Source organism: Chelonoidis abingdonii, chromosome 7 (genome assembly GCF_003597395.2).
Source record: "Chelonoidis abingdonii isolate Lonesome George chromosome 7, CheloAbing_2.0, whole genome shotgun sequence".
NCBI classification, from domain to species: Eukaryota; Metazoa; Chordata; order Testudines; family Testudinidae; genus Chelonoidis; species Chelonoidis abingdonii.
Window position 1 is genome coordinate 13,003,619 of NC_133775.1, and position 25,754 is coordinate 13,029,372.

Genomic DNA, 25,754 nt, shown 5'->3' on the forward strand with positions numbered 1-25,754 from the left:
CACCACCCACCCGTACTGGGGCACACCACCCACCCCTGCACACCACACACCTGTACAGGCACACCCACACATCCTTGCACACCACACACCACCTACCCATGGACACCACACACCCATGCACACCACACACCACCTACCAATGCACACCACCCACCCATACTGGCGTGCACACACATACCCATGCACACTACCCACCCACACTGGCACACACTACCCACCCCTACACACACCACACACCTGTACTGGCACACACTGATATACAAGTGCATGTGTGCACCTTTACATACATGCACACCAATGGCCACACAGTCTCATGTGGGTGTGTACACAAACACATGCACCCATCCATTTCAGGGATAGACATGTTGGTATTCTGTACCTACAGCTATATAGCAGGTTCAGCTACTCAGCCACCCAGTCAAAGGTCCTTAGTGGCAGGACAAGCTATACCAGTGCTGAGTGTCAGAAAGGCAGGCCTCCTCGCTGCCTTTCAGAGCTAGGTACAATCTGGCCACGTCTTCACATGGCCTTTGGAGATTTATCTGTACTTGCACCTCCCTTTATATACTGTATCAGCCTGTTCCATCCATAGTGAGGTATAGAGATGCATGACTTAGGCATGTATGCACATACAGCTAATATGCACTATCATGAGGCAATACTAGCATACCTGCAACAGGTCAAAACACCTCAGAGCCCAAACTGAATGCAGGGATGAAACTTGGCCCTGCTTTACATACTGTGTTGTGTCAGGGGCTGCTCACAGCAGGGCTGCCTAGGGTGAGGCAGAATGAAATCTGGTCAGAAAGAGGGAGTTTTCATTTGCCTGCAGGACAAACCTGGAGGATACACCCACAGGGATTTAGGACTGCTCCATCAATTTAAAGATCAGGGACAATGATGTACATACCATTAGAGTCCCTTTTTCCCCCATTATGAGAAGCACAAAGGCCAGGGTGTCCTTTGATGGCACTTAATATCTATTGTAAATCACATTCTGCCAAGTGAGCTACATCATATAAATCACTTAGAATCATAGAAAATTAGGGCTGGAAGAGACCTCAGGAGGTCATCTAGTCTTACTCCACTTAGGCCACTTTTAAATATTAAAAACAAAATCAGGTGAGGGTTCTTTTTGTAGTGGTGTAATCCAATAGCTTCCATTAACAGATACAGAATTTGGCAAATGAGTAGCCCATGACACAAATATCACGGGGGTAGGGGAGGAGGGGGGGAAAGAGGGTTAAATAAAAAACCCAAGCAAGGCAGAGATTGAAAAATCAGCTATGGGGCACGAACCTCAAATTGTGACCCAGTCCAGGGGTGATGTCATGAGGGTTAAAAACAACCAAACAAACCTGTGTTAACTTTATGCTCCCATGATGTGGCCAATTACCACCTTGCCCACTACTAATTGGTTGTACCCCTTCCCCTGCTGGTCTCTCTGGCTGTAGCTTAATGAGGACAGCAGCAGTTCCTTCTTTTCCAAATGGAAATGGTCAAGCAAATTATAGGTGCTCTTGGAAATGAATAATAATATACTAAATTTGCATCTTAAATTATTAACACATTAATTATTGTGAAGTGGCATTAAAATTTATAGGGGGAAATAATATATGTCATACTACAACGTAACTAGGGAAATCACATTGGATCTTAGAAAAGGGAAGGCCTGGTGTTTACATTACACTTAAATACACAGAGTCAGGTCCTCAGCTAGTATAAATTGGTATTGCTACACCAGTTCACACAGCTGAGGTCCAGACCAACAATGCATTTTTCCTGGGAGTTTTCTCACCAACCAAAATTGGTCCAATAAAAGATATTACCTCATCCACCTTGTTTCTCTGTTTTTCCTGGAACACAGGTAACATCAGATAAGTTTTATAACTGTTCATGTTGATTTTTCTTTTTAGATGATAAGAATCTTTTTAAACTATGAAAAGAAGGAAATTTAACACTTAGGCTGCTACTGATCTCATTGTGAATTTCCTGCTTTAGGCCACTTACATCCAGCCGTTGTGTGATTTAAGCATATTTGTTCTTGTAGTCAGACTGTTTTCTCTTGACAGTTCAGTGATGAAATTTCAAGTTGCTGGGCCAAATTCAGCCTGCGTAAGCAGATGCACCATCATTAAAGTCAATGGAGTGAACTGGCTTATGCAAAGTGTGAAGTGACTAATAAAATACTTTTTCTAAATACCAGCAGAGGCCGCCACATACTTAATAATGTAATTATCAATTAAAGCACCCCTCACCTCAACCCACAGAGCTCCTGGAGCTGTGCCCTAGAGTAAAACATTGCAGTGACTGTGACTGAAAGAACACAGTGCAAAAAGAGGGGGAAGAGAGAAGTCAGAGGGCCAACATGTCAGTCTAAAAGGGCACTTCTTTCTACCACAGGTGGGATATGGACTGGGCTAGATTCAAGGGTGAAGCAAGTGCCACGCCTAGGGCCTACTGCAGGAAATGCCTGACACCTCAAGGACAAGGATAGGATCTCTAGCCTGCAGACATTGGGCCTGATTCTGATCTCTCACTGGTGTCAATCAAGAGTAATTGCACTGAGGCCAGCATGAGTGAGAGTGAGGTCCGCCGAAGCCGTGAGACCAGCAGACTCTCTGCAGGCAAACTGCCGGAGGCAGCCTGCCTGCCATGCTTGGGGTGGCAACATCCCCAGAGCCACCCCTGGAGAGGAGGATCAGACCCAAAGTGCAAACACAGGCGGCTGCCATGAGAAAGGCCAGTTCACATCCGCTCTCTCACACTGCATAAAGTAATCAGGGTGTATGCAGAGAACTCCAGTTCACCTGTATGCAATACACAGTGTGTAAGTATCCTCCACTGGCTGCTCCCAAAAAGCATATTACAATATATTTTAGAAATAGAGAGCAAGAGCAGGCAAGCGGATTTATTACTGGTAAGACTTTGCTGGATACAGGGCTTGTGTTGCGAATGTTTTCTCACCCCAACACTGTCACTCTGTCCTGGATCTGGATCATCAAATCCCATCTTCATACACCTCAGGAAAGTTAATCACTAGGCCCTCTCACTCATCACTCTGTTATTTCAGTGATTTTTCCACCAGCCATTTGGGTTCACATGTCTGGATGCTAAGGGCGGAGTTCAGTGTGATGGGCTACTCATGTATGAAGGTTGCAGGCTCATGCCTGTCCTCACTGCCTCCTCTCCACCTCTGATGGTGTCACCATTACTGTGCCTGGAGTGGCAGAGACAGGAAGGACATCCTTTCCCTGAGAGTACAGGCAATGCTGGCCTTTAGTCAGAATTGCCCAGAAGTGGGGAAAAGGGGTAGTTTGCTCCGAGCCCCTTGTTTGAGAGGGCTCCCAAACTGACTGGCGCTGCAACCTGGCACAAAACTGTGGCACTCCATGGCAGGTTGCAGTAGCACATGCTCACATTTGCTCATGATAGAGGGGTGACCGGGCCAACCTTGAGTGGCACTGTGACCTCAGCATCGACAGTCAGGCCCAGCACTCTGGATAGGAGCCACCACTGTGGTGTGAGTACAAGGCAGGCTTGCTCTATTACCCTTCCCCTGCTGAGACCTTACCTCAGTGGTAATTTTTTTTGGATGGAGAGGGGTCCTCAGTTTCAGAGTTTCCCCCAACTCCCAATACAGTTCTGTGCATGGACAGCCCTGCCTGGGGTAGAATTTTAGTTTTACTTTCCAAAACTCTTCAATTAAGCTGGTGGGTGTGAGATTGTGATTGGAACCTCCCTGGGTGGGTGACCTGGTTCTAAGGTCCAGGCACATAGGAGTCAGGCTATTTGCCTGTTTACTCCCTTCCTAGGCCAAGGGGGAGGGTGTGGATGGGGAGTGAACAGAACCTTGCCCCCCAACTCACTGGCAGAGTAGCTGATCCAGGTTGGACTCTAATAGGATTGCAGGATTGTCATTCTGTGACTCTGAAGCCTAAAACATCACTGTGACATGCTGGAAGCTGCTACAAGCATGGGTGAGAGCTCTTTTTATTAGACTATCACCAGGTTGAATGAGCACTGGATTTTGTGGTCTGTTACTGTCCAATTTTTAAGTTCTCAGCCATTTTGACTTTACAAATCACATCCCTATGGAATGCTGCTACAGTAAGGCATGTATCTATCTCATGCCAAGACTCCTCCACCATTGTGATCAGAGGTAATTAAACCAATCACTACCCTTACTCTGCAGCTAATTTGTATGCAACAGTTTAATTGATTATATTCAGGAGATGGCTCAAGTAACCACCACCTGAGCATGGGTGCCACAGCACAGGCTTTCAGCTACTGGTGGGTAGTAACTGACCATTGTAACAGTAAACTAGCACCTGCCAGCAGCAAAAAGGAAACAGGGGGAACAGCGATGCAGGGGGATATTTGTCACAAAGCTTGCTGAAGCTATTCCTGGGTTGATGCAATACAGGTACAACTCCTTACTCAGGGCTGTGTGCATACTCACAATCCAGCCATAAGGTAGTAACCTTGCTCCTATTCAGATTAGATCAAGACTAAACAATTAAATCATCTCAATATTATGCATCTCAGAAGTCTGCATGCTTTTAACACAGCTGTGACGTAACTTGGTTCTGAGACCAGAAACAAATCTCTTGCCCCACTGACCAGGAAAGCGCTGCTAGCAACCACAGTGATATACCTGCAGCTAGCTGATCATGTTTTCACTGTACACCAGGGTCACAGAAAAGCACAGATCCCAAACAAAAAAGACTTTCATGGTGGTGGGAAGAAAGATTGATGTTTGAACAAGTTTGGTTACTGGAACTGTTCTGTTACTGATGGTCTGTGGCTAACTGGTCAATGCCATGATGTTGGTTCCTTCTTTGTTTCCAGGTGCTTCTACAGGCACCCGGGTTCTTCTTTGCAATGAAGAGCCTCAACACCTATACTGGCTGTTGTAAAAATGGAGGGTGGTACATAGCAGTCTCTAATTCAAGTGCTCCTCTAGGAGCAGGGAACAGGAGCTGCTCCCTGAGATCAGAGTATGTGGGAAGGGAACAAGGAAGCATCGGCAGGGGGAAAGAACCAGACAGTAATGGGTGGCAGAGGAACAGGGAACAACAACAAAAATGGATGAGGAAGGTCATTAAATGAAGATGAAAAGGGGACAATGCAATTAATCCCCCTTCTCCCCGCCCAACGGGCAGCCCTCTTAGGGTCTGATCCCTGAAATCCACAGGAGTCCATGGGAATCAATGGATAAAATACTGTCTCCAAAATACTCTCCTTATATTACCATCTTCACTAGTAATCAACTGCTGTGGTAGCCACAGGGATGTTGTCTGAGGCAAACAGAACAGGGGATCTCCACAAGATAGTCTATTTAGATGTCAGTCATGCTCTGAGGTCTCTGTTTCACTGTGTATGTTTTAGTTCTTTTCCTCCAGAAGAAACCAAGTCACCTTTAAAATATAGACTCTGAAGAGCGAACACAGAGACCTGATTTATTCACTGGCTTCCATATGGAAAGTCCTGCTTTTGCTTATGTAAGGAAAAACAGGGGGGTAGGAGGGTTGACATTTATAAAAGGGATATGCTTGAGATTGCAATGCCTTAGAACTCCCCTGCTTTAATAGTTGTTACAGTGAGTAGATGTTACCATCAGGATTCTATTTAAAATAAAAAACATTCCTTGCGGGAGAGATGAAAACCCCTGTTATAAATAACCCAGTTTTCAAATGTGCTGTTAATTCACACACACAAATTAATTTACAATGTCATGCAAAAATCCAGGCTTGTTTTTATTTTAAATTTACTGCAACACAGATAATGTAAAAAACAAAGCCAGACAAATTCTTAACCAAAGCAGGTATGACTGGAGATGCGTTCATTTTTAAAGACTGATAATGTCCCTTTAAGGCAGCACAAAAACCATGAGTCCTTTCTTTTAATGGTTTTTAAATGACCTCTTAAATTAAGACAGCAAGGTCAAACTGACCACTCATTAACTAGGGGTGTGTTCAGCCATTCCTTCATAATTTACAGATTTGTTTAATAATCTTGTAGTTAAAAGAAAAGGCCCCCAGATCAGCGTGATTTTTATCTTTCAAAATCCAGTCTCTTTTCAAATGGAACTGGTAACCAGCATACCCTGGATTGGGAAAAACAACAAAAATCTCCACTCCACTTTAGATGCCAAAAATGTAATAGGTGGCCAGTGATCCAAGGATCAAAGGCTCAGTGCAATTCCTTCGGTCCTTTTTATTGGAAATTTGGCAGATAACTGTACAGGATTCTGGATAAATAGGACTATTTTACCTGACACACTCAGTTAGGGTTACTGTACTTTAGATGCAAAAACTATGTTAGTTATTTCTGCAACAGTTATAGATTCATCTCACACAGTAGATCCACCATGCATACAAAAAGCAAAACAAAATCAACCACCTACTTTAAAAGAAAATTTAAGCTGCAGATAATTAAACCCTCAAAAGTTAGGAAATGCTAAAATTCAGGTTGCATTAATTCAACCCCGTGTGTATGCATTATAATTAAACAACAGCATATTTGTCCACAGGACGTCTGCCTCATTCAGTGCACAGAATGAATCATGCTCATCGAACGGTTGACTAATATTTTGCTTTCTCCTCACTGGCATGAGGGCCACACACTGAGCATATTCAGTGCAGGGTGTGGATGGCATGCAGTAAATACAGAATTGTTAATCCCCTCCTGGGTATTCCTATGGCACTCATCACCATACCATCAGAGTGCTTCACAAACATGGGTTAATCTAGCTTCACAATATCCCCTGTGAGGTATAAGGTAGCAGTATCCCCATTTTACAAATGGGGACCTCAGGCACAGAGATTAAAGCAGAAATTGTCAGAAGTGTCCACTAAGTTTAGGGGGCAAAACTTGAGACTTTGCACATGAGTTTTCTTCATGGCTCTTTTGTTAAAACTTGCCGCTCAGGGATGTGAACCCCCCGAATGACAAAAGTTCTAACAATGAAAAGCACCAGTGTGGATGGTGCTTCATTGGTAGGAGACACTGTCCCGCCCCTTGTTGTAGGGTGGTTTTATTTTGTTGTCAGGAGAGTGCACTTCTGGTGACAGAGTGGCTACGCTGTGCGCATTACAACGGCATGGCTGTGTAGCCATAGCCTTAGTACTGTATAGCCCTTAACATGTTCAAAGCACAGCCCCCACTGACTTCAAGTGCAGTTGTGAGCACTCAGCACTTCTGCAAATCAGACACCAGGCTTTAAACTGTACACCCACAAAGCAAAGCAAACACAGTGGCCACCTGTGAAAAGTTTGGATTATGCGACCTGCCCAGCATCACACAAACTCTGCAGCAGAGACAGGGATAGAATCCAGTTCTCCAGGGCAGCATTCAACTGCCTGAACCACAAATCCATCTTTTCTCTTTCTGCAGTTCCCTATTTCAATCACTCTACGCCTTCCAATGCACCCAGGTTCCATGGCCCACTGGGGACATTAGTTGGCAGCTCCTTCATGGAACTGCAAATATAGGCAAGTACCCAACATGGTTCACCAACTCCCAACACCTGCCCCTTTTGTGACAAGAGGGAGACCCTGTCACACATCTATGTAGAGTGCATCAGGTTGCAGCTCCTCTTCTGGCTCCTCCAGAACTTCTTACTGAGGTTCTGGCTGTACTTTTCCCTGCACCTCCTGATCTGGGCACACCCCATCCATTGGTCCATCAAGTCACGGGACCTCCCCATCAACCACCTCGTAGCACTGGCCAAGACGGCCGCCCATCATACCAGGAGGAGGATTTTGGACAGATGTCGTGCAACTGTGGGGCCTATTTCTGTTCCCTTGTCCAATCATGTCTCTGAGCAGGTTGCCCTGGGGCAGTGTCCATTTACTCCCTAAATGTCTTTGAGGAGTAGTGGACGTTGTTGGGGGTTTTCTGCTTGGTGTCCCCTTCCAGTTACCCAATTTTTACCCTATGACCTTCAGTCACTCTATATATGACCTATCAGTCAGGACCCTTAAAGGAAATCTGCACAACACTTTCAAAAGACAAGTCTGGGCACTTTTCATAACTTTGCTAGACACTAAAAATCAAGGACTGAACAGGGACACTGGATTTATTGCTTATTACAATAATCTAACTCTCAATCCCCCACAACTACTACTTCCCCACTTCCTTTCCTCCCTATGACTGTTAAGGAGCCTCTTCACTTTGAATGGTCCCTTGAAATATGTTAACTACTTATGCTAAACAATCTGTTCCACTTGCTATTTCCCAATGACACTCTGAGTACCTTTCCCAGAGCTGAAGAGCTCTGTATAAGCTCAAAAGCTTATCTCAGTCACCAACAAAAGCTGGTCCAATAAAGGATATTACCTCACCCACCTTGTCTCTTTAACCCAAACTTTTAGTATGGCAAAGTTACAACCAACTGAAAATAGGATCCTATACTAGAAAGTGTTAGGTAATGTTAACGGTAGGCAGCAGTGCCAGTTCTTCCTAGAACAACCTTGTTAATATGAAAGTGGTGTGGCAAACAGGTTTCACGTTTGTTCACTTATGTGCATGTAAAGATATGGACTCAGGTCCCAATCCTGCCATGAGATCCTAGAATCACAGGAACGTAGGATTGGAAGTGACCTCACGAGGTCATCTAGTCCAGCTTACTGTGCTGAGGCAGGACAAAGTAAATCTAGACCATCCCTGACAGGTGTCTGTCCAACCTGTTCTCAAAGTGGCAACTTTCCTTAGAAACCTATTCCAGTACTTTTCATTACCCAATTAGAAAACTTGTCCTTATATCTAACCTAAACCTCCTTTGTGGCATATAAAGCTGATTACTTCTCATACTACCTTCATTGGACATCGAGAACAAGTGATTACAATCCTCTTTATAACAGCTTTTAACATATATGAAGGCTTATCAGATTCCCCCTCACTCTTTTCCCAAGACTAAACATAGGTTTTAAAAACTGGGTTTCTTCATAGGTCAGGTTTTCTAAACTTATCATTTGTTACTTTCCTTTGGACTCTCTCCAGCTTGTCCAGATCTTTCTTAAAGTGTAATGCCCAGAACCGGACACCAGCTGAGGCTTCAGAGGTGCTCATGAAAGGAGAATTACCTCCTGTCTTACACACAACACTCCTGCTAATACAACCACAACTATTAGCATTTTTTTTTTTTTTTTGCAACTGCCGCACTTCGTTGGCTACTATTCAATTTATGATCCACTCAAGGCCTGTGATCCTTTTCAGCAGTACTTCCTACTGCCTCGCTGTTATTCCTCATTGTGTATTTGATTCTTCCTTCCTAAGTGAAGTACATTGCACTTGTCTTTATTGAATTTCATCTTGTTTAATTCAGACCAATTCTCTAGTTTGTCAAGCTCACTTGGAACACTAACCCTGTCCTCCAAAGGAATAGCAAAATCTCCCAGCTTGGTGTCATCTGCAAATTTTATAAGCGTACTTGCGACTCCAGTATCCAAGTCATTAATATTAAAATAGCATCAGACTCAGGACAGGCCCCACTGGGCCCACTTTAGAAACATCCCCCCAGTTTGACAGCAAACCATTGAGAACTATTCTTTGAGTACAGTTTTTCAATCAATTGTGCATGCATTTTATAGTAATTTCATCTAGACCACTTATCCCTAGTCTGTCTATGAGAACATCATGGGGAACAGTGTCAAAAGTCTTATTAAAATCAGGACAGAAAGGGAGGAAGCCGTAGACATGATCTATCTGGCTAATAATCCAATCATATAGGAAATTAGGCTGGCTTGGCATGATTTACTTTTGACAAAACCATGCTGGCTATTTCTTATAACCCTATTATTCTCTAGGTTCTTACAAACTGATGGTTTAATAAATTTCTTCCAGTATCTTTCCAGGTATCAAAGTTAGACTGACTGGTCTATATAGTTTCTTGTATGCATGCTCCTGCACCTATGCCAAGCCCTACTGAAGTCTATGGGGATCTACACAGCTGTAAGAATCCACCTACACAATTCTCATTGCAGCATGGGTGCCTTAAATAAAGCTTGGCATGATAGGTTTCAGTATGTCCTTCCCTAGCACCACTAAAAAGATCAGCCTGCAATCTAGCTATTTTCCTAAATATGTTTGGAGCAGTGACCTCTGCTGGCAAACAAAAAGATTTGAAAAGAGTATCTGCTGTCCTGTTCACACAGGCTATTAAATTAAGCTAACCTTCTCCAAAACACCCCCCCAAAATTACACTGTGCTAGCTTAGCATTGGATATCCTATGCATGGCTGAATTACAGTGGAAAGTGATCCTTAGATATTAATTTGTATCAGCCTTGGACTTCCTTCAGCTTGAAAGGAGCTATATAAACTCCGCAGATCCTTCCAAGTTTTCCCCTGAACTACCACCATGTACCAAATACATTAGCCAGTGGATGGTGCTTAAGAACCATTAGACTGTGCAAACAATAGATGTGATGCACGACATTTTGACACCTCGTGGGAGCTTTATGCTGCATCTTGTATTAGTTGTATGATCCATCACTTTTGTTCAGCAAGCTCCATTACCTTAGGGAAGTTTACAATTGTTAATAAACTGGAGAAGAAACAAATTCATTGGTCAGAGGCTGAGACTCTGAAAAGTTAAAAACAAACAACATCAAAAGTAGAGAAAAACAGGACAGGAGGGGAAAGACAGCTGATAGCCTCTGTAGCTATTTGTGTCCCAAGGGCTGATCAAGGAAAGGCACTGACCTAGAAGCCAGTCATGCCTCTCAGCAGTTGGGAGCTGGCTGCTCTACAAAAAGCTATTTGTATGTTACAGACACTGTGCCTTGCTCAATGCAGTCTCTATCCAAGACCACTGCGCTGAAGGCTGAGACCACTTCATTTCAGAGATGCATTTAGGTTTTGAGCAGAGGTTGAGAAATCATGCACCAGTTTTCCAGAGACAAAAGTGCTCAGACCAACCAGGTTAAATCTCAAAGTTTAGCTCCCTTTGCCTACTAATCCCCTATTGATACTTTGTTCATTCATATATTTTTCAAAGTTTAACTTGGAAAATAAGAAGGGGTGCATATGTTTGTAAATAGCAAGTTAATTTTACAATTCCACTTCAATGATTACATACAATAGTCATACAGACCCAAGAACCCTTTATTTTAAAAGACAACTGTGCACTTCAGCAGAATCTAGTTAAAACTGCACCCAGCTCATTTCAGATACTGTGCTAGTTAACCTTTTTAGAAAGGTGACTGGTTCATAAAGTTCTCACCACAACCAACCCCAGTCCCTTGGATTTACTTTCACTTTCAACAACACACACCATGGTAAACTGCAACAGCTCAGCCAGCTGGTCTAGCCAGCTGCTGTATGCAGTTTGCCTTATATGAATTGAAATAATGTAGAGACCAATTGTAGAAAAGTTTTGCAATTTCTTCTCCAGACTGAGGCTGCCGTGATGGAAAGGACAAAGAATCCCAATTTCATTTCAGACACAGGTTGCAAATAAAGGATATATTTTTATTTAAGAGACAAGTGTATGTAAAAAGGCTGTAAATGTTGATCTATTAGACCCTGAGGAAAGTAGTAATTACCAGGCAGTAAAACACATTATAGCAAAAGTGTTCTCCCCTATGTCCATTTGGGCTGCATAGTAGTCACCTCTTGAGTTTGTTACAGAGTAGGCATATGGATTTTATACCATTTAAAGAGATAACACTAAACAAACAGAACTAATGCTGTATTTAACAGTTTCTCGTGCTCATAACCCTATCAAAATGTGCTTAAGGGCAATGCCACCAGGGGTATAGCTATGAAGAGACACATGGACTCTTCTGTGACTTTTAATAGCCAACCTTTTGAGCAGAGAGCTGTAGCTTCTTAAAGAACTCACACAGTAATCAGTTCTTGCCTTGCAAAGTACCTCTCCAACTAGTGCACACAGGGTTCAGTGAATTCTACTCTGCAGTAGCTGGGGGAAGATGTGCAAATCTCCATTGCAAAACAAGGGGGACCAACCGCAAACGTTTAGTTTCAGACAGAAGTCTGCATTTTAAGACTGCTGGTATTATCCATAATACAGTTGGTTACAACTCACAGGAGTGCTTCCTCATGTGCACCTTCCTATTGTACTGCTAAGAAAAAAGGTACCGATTTTTTAAGTGTTTGAAACTTTTAACAAAAACCATTTGAACAAGAGACAGTTCTGAGATGCAACTCATTCAGTTACCAGACCATATTGTGGCCCAGGTGCACTGAGTAATAAATGAAAAATGAGTAAGTCAAATTACAAAAAAGCCAAAACAGGCAAGAACAGAAATCCTGCCCAAATGCCAAGCAGACCTTAAATTCAGTGAAAACTTAATTATGTGGGATTTAAACATCAAGTCCTTAAATTGCGGTTATCAGTTTACAGTAAACGCCAAGATATATTTGGATCTAAAGTGGATAACATACCTCAATATCAAAGCTGAGAACCCTGACATGTAGGTACTACAGCAATATGATGAATTCCTGAGAGTTTTACTAATTAGAGCACCATACATGTCTCAAGTTTGTTTTTTTTAAACATAAAACCCTAACAGGTCACTGCAGAATGTACTACTTGCTATCTGTCATCAAGTCACTTATTCCTCACACCAATAGAACTATTAAAAGCCAGTTACATAAGCAAGATCAGTCCTATCCAAATTCCTTTGCAAATATGAGAGTTAGCGTTAGGGCCACGTTCTAATCAGGGTTACACTAAGACAGTTACGGCCGCTGAAGGAATGGAGTTAAACCAAGGGAAACAAAACTTGAATCTATGTTCACCACCACCACCCTGAATCCATTTGTAAGCGTTCAGTTTGCTTTTTTGCTGAAAATATTGCAGCTGCATCTCAGGATTTCTTATTACATATAGTTGTGGTGTGGTGCCTGCACTGTTAAATACATTAATAAACTTGTGTGCAGTTACTTTATCTTTAAAAGTTAGTGTGGTCCCTTCAAAAGTGATGACATGCTTGCTTACATTTAACTGATGCTCATAAGTTACCAACATTTCTTTCCCATGTGAGGCAGATATTGAAATGCAAGGATGAAATGCTATCACCAAAATACATCTTCATATTTCTTGCTTACCATTCTAACAAAAAGGTTGTCAATTCAAACTTTTTGAGCTGAGCCTTAGATTGCTACTAGGAAAGCTTTACTAACTTTACTGTTTTCCACACGTCTTTATGTAGATCAATTTAATTTAAAAAACACTCATCAGTAACAATTCTGCAAACCCTCTTGAAACTAAAATCCAAGTTGCTAGTTTCTCAAACTATATAGTTTACAAAGTAAACAGTACTTGTTTGTGTTCTTTAGATATGGCTTTCTGCACATCATTTTGTTCTGCAGATATTTTGCCATCAGACAGAAACGTTGCCCCTTTTATCCTGTAGCAGAACGTACATACTTCTGTATCACTTAAAGCACAAACTCCTTGCACTAAACAATGCAAAGGGCCAGATCTACAAAGGTATTCAGGTGCCTAAAGATGCACACAGAGTGCCTAGTATAAGTGTTACAAGGGGCCTATCTGCATCTTTAAGCACCTAAGCGCCTTTGTGAATCTTCCCTCCATTCTTTGATATCAACTGCCAGGCAAAAATATACCTGTAAAACAAGTGAAAAGTGACAAATTAACCCTGTTCTCCTCAAAAGCAGGTACTAACCTTATAAAACAACAACTGAGGTTTCTTCAATTGCCAAGAATATTTAAACTAAGAATTTTCTTTTAAAAAAAGAGCTTTATTATACAAAAGATCAAGTAAAGTCATCCAAACAGAAGTTTTTTGTAGTTCTGCTAAGAGTTGCACTCCATGATTTACATTTAAAATACACTTTTTGAAAAGGCCACCAAAACAAGATAGGAAGACTGATTAGTCCCACTTTCTTCCAGTTCAAGAATGCTAAACATATACTGTCCATCTGTAGCAGTATCAGCAATGTAACCTATTTAATTTACTTAACTATTCTTTGAACTCCAAGAACTGCTGAAGTCTTTTCTTATGCTCTGCAGACACTTGAACTGCACTAGAACAAAATAGAAGCATAAAATTTTACATTAATATGTTACATCAACTGTAGAGCAAAGTCAAAACATTTTAAGCACAAGCTGAAATCTATAGTTGGGAGTCCATTAGAAATCTACAAAGCCCAGCTGTGTTATATAATAAAAACCTACATTCAAATATTAAGGGCAAGACAAGCAAATTCAGATTTGGAGTTGGATACTACTTCTTAAACCTGCTCTCATGTATGAAAGTATTAAATCGTTTTAATTACTGAAATATATTTGTTCTTTTAAACAAGATCCTAAACAGTAATGCACTTATAAGCTCCTTTAGTATTTAATTTAACAAATTCATCTTCTCCCAATGTAAACAATCTATTTTAAATATATCTGAAGTCTGCGAAGTAAAAATCCCTTATAAAGTAGGGATTGCTCATGTGTTACTGTTACTTTCAAAGTTAATAGCACGTGGCCAAATGCCAGCTGAAGAATGATGATCTCATAGTTCATGTAATTTCCATCAATCCACATGTCCACAAATTAGGAATGAGGCTGCCCATTGCTTTTACAAGAACAGCACAGCCAGCCAGAGCCTGAGAGTCAAAGCCCCAAGTTTGGGAGCTACTAGAACTCTACAGATGATTATCCCTGTGAATAATACATATTCATTGCCATTAGGAGGGGGAAATAGGGAGAATTCCCTTTGTGTTTTCAACAGCTGAATATTGTTACTAGATCTCCTGTAAAGGTCCTATACATGGGACTTCCCTTTTCATAGGTACACTTGGGCCATGTCTACACTTACAAGCTGACAGCTGAGCCGTTGTAAGAGCTCTGGTGTAGCCATGTTATTGACATAATAAAACCAGCTCAATGAGCAGCGAAAACTATGGTGGTGGGAAAGCATCTCCTGCCAACATAGCACTGTGCACACGAGTGCTTATGCCGGCAAAATTTTTGTTGCTCAGGGATATGAAAAAACCACCCCTCCGAGCAACAAAAAAGTTTTTTTTGACATAAGTGCTAGTGTAGACATGACCTTTTTCACTACATTCACTTAAACAGAACTAAGCAGGTAGCTGCCAATACAAAAGGCCTTACTTTAGATGTTCTCCAAAAGTAGTAGTGATCCGATATATCGCAGTTTTCAGGGATGCTCTAAGCGCAAATCGTAGCGTTTTGTAGGAGGTATCCATCAGACTTCCCGAAATCCTGGGAGGTTTGCTAGAAGCATGAGGCAGCTTGAAATGCTTATCTACAACCTGGATTGACAAGTGAATGAGAAGAACTGTTCTGCTGAATCCATTTCAAACGAATTCTAGTAGCACAGGCGGTTGTGCCAAGCAAAGCAAAGAGACTAACAGCAAATTCAGAAGTTTCACCACTGACAAGTAAAAAAGATTGGAGACAGCTTGACCTAGCATTCCTTCTGCATCTTGGCCAATGGAAATACAGGAGCAGACTTTGTAAACTGAGATTCTCCATTTATGGATTCTTTAAATGCTGAACATAGTACAAACACTGCAGTAGAAGGAACAATTCCCATCTTTGCCATGACTAATCTTTTAGAAATAAGGAAGCATTTTCATTGCATGTTTTTGGAATGCCTTATGCTGAAGAATTTTAATTACCTCTAAAATTCTGAGAATCTGCCATTAAGACACAACAGTGGTTATAATAAATGGCACATAACATTACCTTGGAGACACATCTCTGTGATTAACACACTCGCAAATGTATCATATAGTGATATGATAATTGATTCTTAAGTAATCTCTAATATTTGCTGAGAAACATGAAACAGATTTGATCTCCTGAAATGTGTTGGCTCTGTAATTGAAATGCTGTATGTTACATGTGATCAAGTTGAAGATTAAATCCTAAACACTTCTGTTGACATTATAATAATTACTTCCATGAGACAATTTTTATAACTGAGCATTTTGTATCATCTATTTAAAAAACTTTCCAAGTGTAATGTCAGTTAAGATAGATCTAATGAGGTATTTATTCAGTCTAAAAAAGGACTCTGGTGCTTTGTTTAGCTTAACTGAACATTATGATAAGCCATTTTAAGTGGCAACAGTTTCATTTTATAGTTAGTCGGCAGTGTCAGTGAGACACTAGAAAATGAACAGGAAAACTTCCCCCTTGAACTAGTTTTGCACTAAGATGTCAAGGATCCTCACCTCCTGAAGAGTCAGTAAGGTATTCAGAATAGCTGGCAATGTAGTTTGGACAACTCCAAATCGATCTTCAGTAAATGAGGCCGCAACCAAACGAGATAGACCTCCAAGCAAAGAAAGAGGTTGATATTAAGTCTAATATAACTAAGACCTAACTCATCTTGATTTAGCCTCCAGAAATGGAACAAATAGGATTCAATTTTAGGGATTTAATGGGCCGGATCCTGGCCCCCACTGCAGTTTATAGCAACTGCAACCTGAAAATTCCACTAGTGTGGGGGAGATTCCTTTAAGTACAGCGCAGCCAGGTGCAGGTTACAGCAGTCCTGAGGCTGCTCTAACTTGCTCCATGGTATAAACTATCCCCACATTTGTTGCAAGGTGATAGGGAAGGCAGCAAATGTAGATGGGCAGCTAAGGCAAGTCTTACACTTAGAGATCACCAGAACTAGCTCCACAGCTCTAACCAAGCATTATCCAGTTAGGGACGATTAATAGTTAATTAACCCATACTGCCCATTTTGCATGGGCAATACTTCCTCCACATAATGGTAAAACTTCCATTTTATTCTTTTAAATCCCTTCTCAAAATGTACCTCTGCCATGACACCCACAAGTCACTTCCATCTGGCACTTGCAGGTAAACGGCAAGCTGTCACATCTGTTTAATTTATAGTTCTTATTCCCCCTGCAACTCACCTCACCCCTTTTGCCTTTTGAATTCTGCCTCGTGTAAACTGCCAGTTTTCTAGCACAGGGATTGCAGTCTTTATTTTGCAGTACAGTGCCTGCCCTAGCACAACATAACATAATATAATACTAACATAATATAATCAGTCAATTATGTAGGTCATGACTAGGCAGATTGCCAGCAGCAATTATTGCTATAATATCTATTGCTCAAGTAACTCGATTTAAAAAACTCTTCAAACTAGGCAAATAGCTATCTGATGCAACCATGTGTTTTCATCGCTGTTACCTTTGTTCTCTCCACTTCACCTCTCTCCATCTGTTACTTCCACCTATTGTTTGTCTTACATCAGGAATCAGAACATTCAAAAACCAGTGGAAGAACACTTCAACCTCTCTGGTCACTCAGTAACAGACCTAAAAGGTGGCAATTTTGCAACAGAAACAGCCCCTTTTGTGGGTTTGTATTACAAGTTCAATGTTGCATATGCTTCACTAAAACAAAAGTAATTTGTTGCCCCTGGTGGGTATCAGCAGTGGGGATTAAACCCAGGATTTTTTCATCGAAACCCATGAACATCTACTGCCTGAGCCAAGAGATCCAAGTCTGCTAGCTCAAAGCCAGTAGCAGATTCAGATCTTATTGTCCAACCACTCGAGATGGACAAAACAGCCACGTGGTATGAGTGTGGGTTATACTTACAAGAGAAGGCCTTTATTTAAATTCATTTACATAGTAATGGATACAGCAAGTCTGGTATTGGAGCCTTTCATGATGTCCACTGCTGTTGCACCACAAACCCCGAATAACAAACAAATTCAAATGGAAGTTGCTTACCTTCTAATGCCCAAATATGCATTTGGGCATCAGAAAAGACAGCCTGGATCGAGGCCTCTGGATGCTAAGGAGAAAGCATAAGATTTCAGAGAAGTATATGGGTTCCCCCCCTCACCTCCGACAACCAGCCATCACAGTTGTTTGTTCAAATACGACCCCACACATTATTTAACAAGACTATAAATGCATGCCCCAGTTTACACAGTTGTACAGTGTAGTCCCCACCGGAAAAGACTTGCTATGAGTTTTATTGGCGTCTACTATAGGTGCTGTAGGGACCAAAACATTTAACTGGGACTTGCCAGCTCTAAATAGTTATAGCACGCTCATCTCCATTGCAGCTAATGTCCACCATGGGATCTGTTTGCCTGCACAAAATAAGCATACTTCAAAATGCTGGGCAGACCGACCCCAGGATGTGGCAAGCTACTTGTATTTATGTACCACCTCCCAGCCTGGCAGAAAAGGCTGCAGGACCCACCTGTAAAACAAGCAGATCTCAGGAGATGCATGGGAGGCCAGGACCATTTAAAAGCCCTGAACATGCACACTACCTCTGCCCCCCCTGAGTGATATCCCAGATTCCTGATTGCAGTTGCCCATGAAAACCATGAGTGGGGGGTTTACAAAAAATAAGGCTATATAATCTGTTCTAATTTCAATGGGGCCTGAGCAGCACTTAATTTGTAAAGAAAGAGGCATCAGGGCTGAAGCACTTTTTTTTTTACTTTCATAACAGACATACCAAGCCCAGAGGTGCCGGGGCTCTGACCTGGCACAAATTAAGCACTGTGCTTGAGGGACAATGTACATGCGATAGCTCCCCTAATTGACCCAATATGGACCACTCTCTACCCTAGACTTCACAAAGGTCTCTGTGGGGCCAGGACTGGGAGGCATAAAAATTGCCATGAGGCAGCTGAACGCCTCCCTTGATACTAGGCAGAGGAGAAGCTCTGCATGCAGAGGGTCCCCTCTATGCAGAGACCTGGGGGAATATGACCTGGCCCAGTGGTAATGCTCATTTAAGTCTATGAAAGATTAAAATCAGAACTAAGGGAAATCCTTTGAATAATTCTATCATGTATGTGAGGATTGCTGATTTGGGGCCTGTCAATTAAACTAAATCCACACAATTTAAAAAATGCTGAACTCTACCTATTTATTTTATTTAATCTTTTGTATCAATATTACGATTTTAAAAAGTTTCCAGCAAGTTGACCCTTTCTGCCGAAAAGATTTATGAAAAGTTCCCGTGGTTTGTCCACATCACAAGAACCAACCCCCGGAGAAGTCCAGTTTTAACTGGTATAACACTAGAGACTTATCTAGCAGTTAGTGTAGTGATATGAAGTCAGGACTGCTAAATTCTAATCTTGGCCCTGATGCTATGTGGAAATTGCAACGTATGCACCTCAGTTTACTTGTGTGAAAGAACAGTTCTGTTCCTATACATGATTCCAGTATTGGAGGCTTCAGTACAACAGTACATAAAACGCAGTAAGACCCTGGAATAAAAGATGTTCTAGAAATGTTACTACCAAATTTAGAGAGTTCACTTAATAAAGGATTAGAATCCATTTCTGCCTATGTGTTTCTGGTGTACCCAACCAAATGCTGTCACAAAACATCCATTTATCCTTACCTTGCTGAAGAAATACATTATCAGCACTCGTTTTGACAAGAAATTCCTAACCTGAGTAAGAGAGCAAAAAGACCCCTGAAGATTAAGAAAATATATAGGAAACATTGCTGATATACAATTTAACACTTCCACAACCTTACAGTCCCTATATATGGAGAAGAGTGTTTTGAAGAATTAGGGTTGTTTTAAAAAACATTTTTTAAATTAAAAATTAGGTCAGCTAATCTGAGGAGGAAAGGTCATACAATAAAATGAAGTTTCCCTTTTCAAAAAAAAACAGAAAAAACCCACAAACTTGCATGCTACATACAAAAACAGGAGATGGTTTTAACTGGTTTGTACTGCAATTTTTACTCCACCTGCTCTTGCTTGTTCTGGAGCCATGTATAAATAAAGCTTGGCTGTATTGCTTCATTACCAATTCTTGCAACAGAGATCACAGGGAAGGACGCTGGATGAGAGCCATTCATTTGCAGATCTACAAGAGAAATCCAACCAAGTTAGAGAAAAATAGCTACTCTCTCCATGGAGCAATCATTCAACTCCAGAGACAAGGATTTGTACAGTCAAGACAATATTCCAATTATACCAAAAGAGGAGAATATGAGGGGATTGAAACCGAAGATCTCCACCTGAACTTGACGTCCACAGCTTTGGTCCTCTTCTCATAACATGAGGACTTTGGATTGATCCATTCCAAGGAGAGTTTAAATCCAGAATTCCAGCCTTGCGATTTAGAGAAGAAGGAGAACTGAAAGGTGAACCAAAAGAGCTTCCAAGATCAGATGTAGACAATGCCTTTAAAGGCAAGAGGGATGATTTAACCAGGGAAGGCATGTGGGTTCTAGACACGACATTAGACCTCTGTGTCTGGAAGGCCATTTCTTCTGTAACAGCCGCTTCTGGTGATAAAGAATACATTGCATGGAGACATACAGCCTGGCATGTATCAACCCATTTTTCTACTAGTGTCTCCCCTAAGGTTACTATTCCCATACCTATTTCAGTACACAATTTCTGATGAGAGTTCTTAATGCAAGATACACTGTTTCCATTGGAAGTCTATTACCACCATTACATTCAGAACCCTTGCTTTTTAGTTTATATTTAATCTCATCTATGGATTTAAGAATTGCAGAAGCTAAGGGGGACCTTCATGGTTTTGTTGTTTTTGTTTTTTTTTTGGGGGGGGGTGGGGTAATAAACAATACCATCTATACACATTGGCATTTTCTGTACGATATTTGTGCTTCCAGTTCTTATTCCAAGACAATTTGGTAAAGAGAATGTCTATGTGTATCCCAGCCTCTCCTTAAGTGTTATTTGCACATTGCTACACCAACACTAGCTGAGTCATAACAAACATCCCTCAAACTCCTACAGCAGGGACAAGCCAACTTTTTGGCCTGAGGGCCATTTTCGTTTCGGAAATTGTACAGAGGCTGGTTAGGGAAGGCTGTGGCTCCTCAAATAAATAGCCAGGCATGGCCTGGCCTCCATCCCTTACCCCCACCTGCTTCTTGCCCCCTGACGGCCTGCAGAACCCTCACCCCTGACTGCCCCCTGCCACCCCATCCAACCCCTCCTCTCATTCCTGACTGCCCCTCCCCCTCCCCCACCGCACCCGGACCCCTGCCCCATCCAACCACCCCTTCTCCCTAACCACCCCGGGAACCCCAGCCTGACTGCCCTCCACTGCTGCATCCAATCTCCCTTTTCCTTCTTGACCGCCCCCCCTGGGGACCCCTGCACCCATTCAAACCAACCCCCCCCATTCTTCACCCTCTGACCGCCCCCACCCCATCCACACTCCCAACCCCTGACCACCACTCCAAACTCCCCTGCCCTCTATCTAGCCCACCTGCTCCCTGCCCCCTTACCATGCTGCCTGGAGCTCTGGTGGCGCTAAAGCAGTCCCTCTTGGCTGGAGCCAGCCACACCACCGCGCAGCAGAGAGCACCAGATCAGGACAGGCTCTGTAGCTGCCTGCCCAGCGGCCCAGAGCATTGCGCCAGCAGCACGCTGAGGCTGTGGAGGTGGAGGAATAGCGGGGAAGGGACGGAGGCTCACCCCCACAGGGCAGAAGCTCAGGAGTTGGGCAGGAGGGGCCTGCGGACCGAATGTGGCCTGCGGGCCATAGTTTGCCCACCTCTGTCCTACAGCATTAGAACAAGACTAATTCTACCACCTTAAACTAGCGACACTAAATTGCAGGCAGCACCAGAGTCAGAAAATGGGTTATAGCAAGATTTTAGTCCTCTCTACAGCAGATTCCACCACTTAGTAAAAAAAGAAGTAATAGTTTGACTTCCTTAAGTCACACAAATATGAAGAAAAAAAAAAAAGACAACAAGAGTGCTGTTAAATGCACTAAGTAAACTGGAAAAGGTTCTCTCTCTCCAAGTTTTCTGTTTTAGTTCTCTTTGGTGTTACTTTTAGCAAAAGATAGGTTACAAAACAATTATTTTTAAGCTAACGGTGTTCCCTTAATACTTGAGAACAGTACAACTACCCACTTGGTTCTCCATATCAATTTATACTAGTATTATGACACTGCCCCTTGCAATACATCACATCTTTTGGGGGTGTGCCGGTTTAAAGCCCACCCCAGCAGCTACTGTGAGTCTTCTCTCAAAAAGATACCTGAAGAGCTCAAGGATCTTCCTAATTCTCTTGTAGACGGCTGATTCACTCTCCCATTTGCAGCTGCAGCTTCCTGCTGCATAATCAGCTTCTGTGTCAAGTCACTCAAAAGATTCAAGCACTCCTTTGATATTGCTGTCCAGTTGTGAGGATGCCCACCTACCAGAGACACAAAAATTATCTGAAGGCACAACAGATGTTCTCTTTCTACTCAAGACACAGGTACCACCAAGCCTGTTTTGATGGTTGTGTTTATGTTCTACTTTTACTGTTAGGACAAGCTTAGAGAATTATCTGACACATTAAATTCCTAGGAAAGCCATGCTGCATTTTCACTAGTTTTTAGTCACCAGATGTGAGACAGACTGTTGGCCAAATTCTAACCTTCAAGCCACACTCACTGCTCTCAGTAATCTCAATGAGAGTTGTGTGGGCAGATTGGAGGGCTGAATTTGGGCCTATTAGTTGCTTAGCGGGTTTGGGACTTAAGACCAGAAAAGTGACATCAATTATGGTAATAAACAGATGTGAAGCTAGTCCAGGGGTCAGCAACCTATGGCACGGGCACGCGAGCCAATTTTTAATGGCACGCGGTTGCCTGCTAGGATTCTGCGTGTCATTAAAAATCCTGCCAACGCGGCAAGCCATGGGGTCCGCGGTCCCGCGCCTGAGCGCTGGCCTAGCGCAGCAAGCCACTGGCCCCTCCCCCGCCTTCCCCCAGAGCCCTGCCGCCGCCTGCGCAGTGCTCTGGGGGGCTGGGGCTCTGCGCTCCCACGGGGCAGCGTTTGCTGCGTGGGGAGGGAAAGACGCTCCCCGCTCACCCGAAGCCCTGCTGCCACACGCGCAGCGCTCCGAGAGGCGGGGCAGAACAGGGCTGCGTGCCGGGGGGTGGCGGCAGCGGCAGGGTTCCGGATGAGCAAGGAGCTTCATGGTAAGGGGGCCAGCTCCAGGGCTGGGGAAGGGGGGTTGGCTAAGGGGTGGGGGCAGTCAAGGGACAGGGAGCAGGATGTGGGGGTGGTATACTGGGGGGGGTCTTTGGAGGGGGTAGTCAGGGAGCAGGGGGGGTTGGATGGGGCATTGAGTCCTGGGTCTGTTTGGAGGTGGATAGGGTCAGGGCAGTCAGGGGAGCAAAGAGGGTCCTGGGGGAGCAGTTAGGTGGGTGGGGGTCCTCTAGAGGGAGGGGGTCCTCTAGAGAGGGGGTCAGGGAACAAGGAGCTGGGGGTTAGATGAGTCGGGAGTTGGGGTGGCTGCCAGGAGGTAGGGGTATGGAGAGGGTTGGGGCATGGCAGAGAGCGGGTGTGAGGGGTTGTTGTGGTCAGAGTTCTGGGGATCCTGTCAGGGGGCGGGGAGCGATTTAGATAGACATGGGAGTCCAGAGGGTCTGTCTGGGTGTGGATAAGAGTTGGGGCAGTCAGGGGACAGGTGGGGGTAGGGTCGGGCAGTCAGGAGATAAGGGCAGGGAGGCTATAGTGGGGGTGGGTCCCAGGAGGGGTAGTTGAGACAAGGAGTGGTGGTGGGGTTTGAGGGTTTGGGGTGCAGTCACCCAGCCCTCTGCCCTGAGCCCTGATTCTCCCTACCCCCCTCCACATACACACACATCCAGGCCCCTGCCCTGAGCCTTGCACCATCCAGCCCTCTGTTGACTCCTTGACCCTCCCATGACCCCAGCCCTGACTGGCACCCCCACACATACTCAGCCTCCTACCCTGACACCTGCACCCCTCACATGCCCCCAGCCCTGACTCTTGCACCCCCACGTCCCAGCTCCCCCACATCCCATGCACCCTGCACATCCCCATCCCACCTGAGCACCAAACGGAGCCCCTGCCCCCTCACTCACATCCCCACCTGCACCTCTTACACCACATGGGAGCTGCCCAGGTAAGTGGCCCCACACCCACTCCTGCCCACACTGAGCCCCCTCCTTCATTTTAGCTCCTGGCCAGACCTCACCCCCAGCCCTGTGCTCAGTCCACTCCAGCTCTCAGCTCAGTGCAGAGAAAGAGAAGAGAATGGGCCAGAACCAGTGAGAAGGTAGGTACCCACTGTACGTGGCAAGGCTGGGACCCAGACCAGCACCGGGCTGAGCGGTCCAGCAGCTGGGATCCCAGCTGGCAGGAGCCGGCGGATGGAAACTCTGAGTGGCAGTGAGCTTGAGCCGCTCAGCCCGTTGCCGGTAATGGGGTCCCGGCCACCAGCCCCACACAGCCTGTGCCGGTCTGGGGTTCGGCTGCCAGCCCTTCCCAGTGGGGTCCCAGCCGCAGGCCCCACTCACCAGCCGGCCAGTTGAACAGAACCCAGACCAGCAGGGGCTGAGTGGGTCGTGGGCTGTAAGATCAACATTTTAATTTAATTTTAAATGCAGCTTCTTAAACATTTTGAAAACCGTGTTTATTTTACAATATAACACTAGTTTAGTTATATAATATATAGACTTGTAGAGAGATCTTCTAAAAAAACATTAAAATGTATGACCGGCATGCAAAACCTTAAATTAGAGTGAATAAATGAAGACTCAGCACACCACTTCTGAAAGGTTGCTGACCCCTGAGCTAGTCCATAACACCAGGATGCCTGACGAGATGCAACAAAAGATCAAATGGACTCAAGACAGTTTTTATTGAGCTCCTACGGCATCAATTAGTACATGTTAGGAGTTTCATACACTTTATTTTTTTATCACAGCCACTGTTTGCTTTCACAGCTGCAGGGTTGATTCGTTTTTTTATGCTTGGTTCCATCTCACTCTCATCCTCACACTAGGCTTTTATATACATCTGTTATTCTATTATTTGGTTTAAACTTATGATATGTGATATCAATACCATTCTGCTTTTGATACTCTAGGACCTATGTTTCCTCACAGTTGTCACTTAAAAAAAACAAACACACAGCAGGCACCAGTATTTGGTAAGTTTAGTAGAGACAACACAACACTATCAAGTCGTCTCCAAATAATGCCAGGGTCTTTTTATGTATGAGTCCCTGTGGTTTATGAAGCATGCTTCAAAGCATTAGGTTTGTTTTTTTTTAACTATATCTTACTATTAGAACAGCTCTTAAAAGTTTATAGCCATGAAGAAAAAATTTTACAAATACCTGGCTGACTGAGGCTAAAGACCTCTTGTCGTCGCACAGGAGAATACTGGGAAAGTAACATCAAATCCTGTAAGGCCAAGAACTACAAAGGAGGAAAACGTTTTAATAAGTTATAAAAACAAGTTGACCACTTATACTCACTTCAGTCAAAATCTACTGGTTTTGTTTTGGGATTTCAGCAGAGAATTCTTCCTACAAATGCTATCCCTAATGAAGTCAATGGGATTTGTGCACAGATACCATAACCGTGGGCAAAATTCAGCCATATGACAGAAAAAAAATTAATCAGGCTGAACACTGGGAGAATGATTCCCTCACTTAGACCACTGAAAAAAGATTCATTTCATACTGAGGCTGTTGAGTGAATCAGAACTTTGTAGAAAACTCTGCAGACTTTATGCCATTTTATTTGTCACTGAGTAGTCTAAAGTGCCAATTTCCGACTCTAGTGGTTAAAGACAAGACAGAAATAATGGAATTTACATTGAAACAAAAGCATAGTTTTAAGGCAAGTTCTCTCATTGCCTGCCAGGGCTAGATAAGTTAGTCATGCTATATAAAAATTGTGTCAGGCCTCTAACAGTAGTTTTCTGAAAATTTATCAAGCACCAAAAAGATGTCCCAAAACATCAATGATACTCAGACCTCAGTGG

General features: G+C 43.4%; 1 protein-coding gene across 1 annotated transcript in view; it reads right to left on the minus strand.

Annotated features, from left to right (window-relative positions):
- Positions 1–13,714: 13,714 nt before the first annotated feature.
- Positions 13,715–25,754, minus strand: part of NDC1 (NDC1 transmembrane nucleoporin) — a 29,604-nt gene continuing 17,564 nt past the window's right edge. Inside the window, exons 10-18 of the mRNA XM_032766943.2 lie at positions 25,102–25,183; positions 22,003–22,161; positions 19,992–20,261; positions 19,719–19,837; positions 19,360–19,410; positions 17,715–17,778; positions 16,190–16,290; positions 15,102–15,262; positions 13,715–14,020 (exon numbers count right to left, since the gene is read on the minus strand). Of these exons, the coding sequence (XP_032622834.1) occupies positions 13,957–14,020; positions 15,102–15,262; positions 16,190–16,290; positions 17,715–17,778; positions 19,360–19,410; positions 19,719–19,837; positions 19,992–20,261; positions 22,003–22,161; positions 25,102–25,183 (1,071 nt within the window). The 3' untranslated portion in view covers positions 13,715–13,956. The remainder of the gene's footprint in view (positions 14,021–15,101; positions 15,263–16,189; positions 16,291–17,714; positions 17,779–19,359; positions 19,411–19,718; positions 19,838–19,991; positions 20,262–22,002; positions 22,162–25,101; positions 25,184–25,754) is intronic.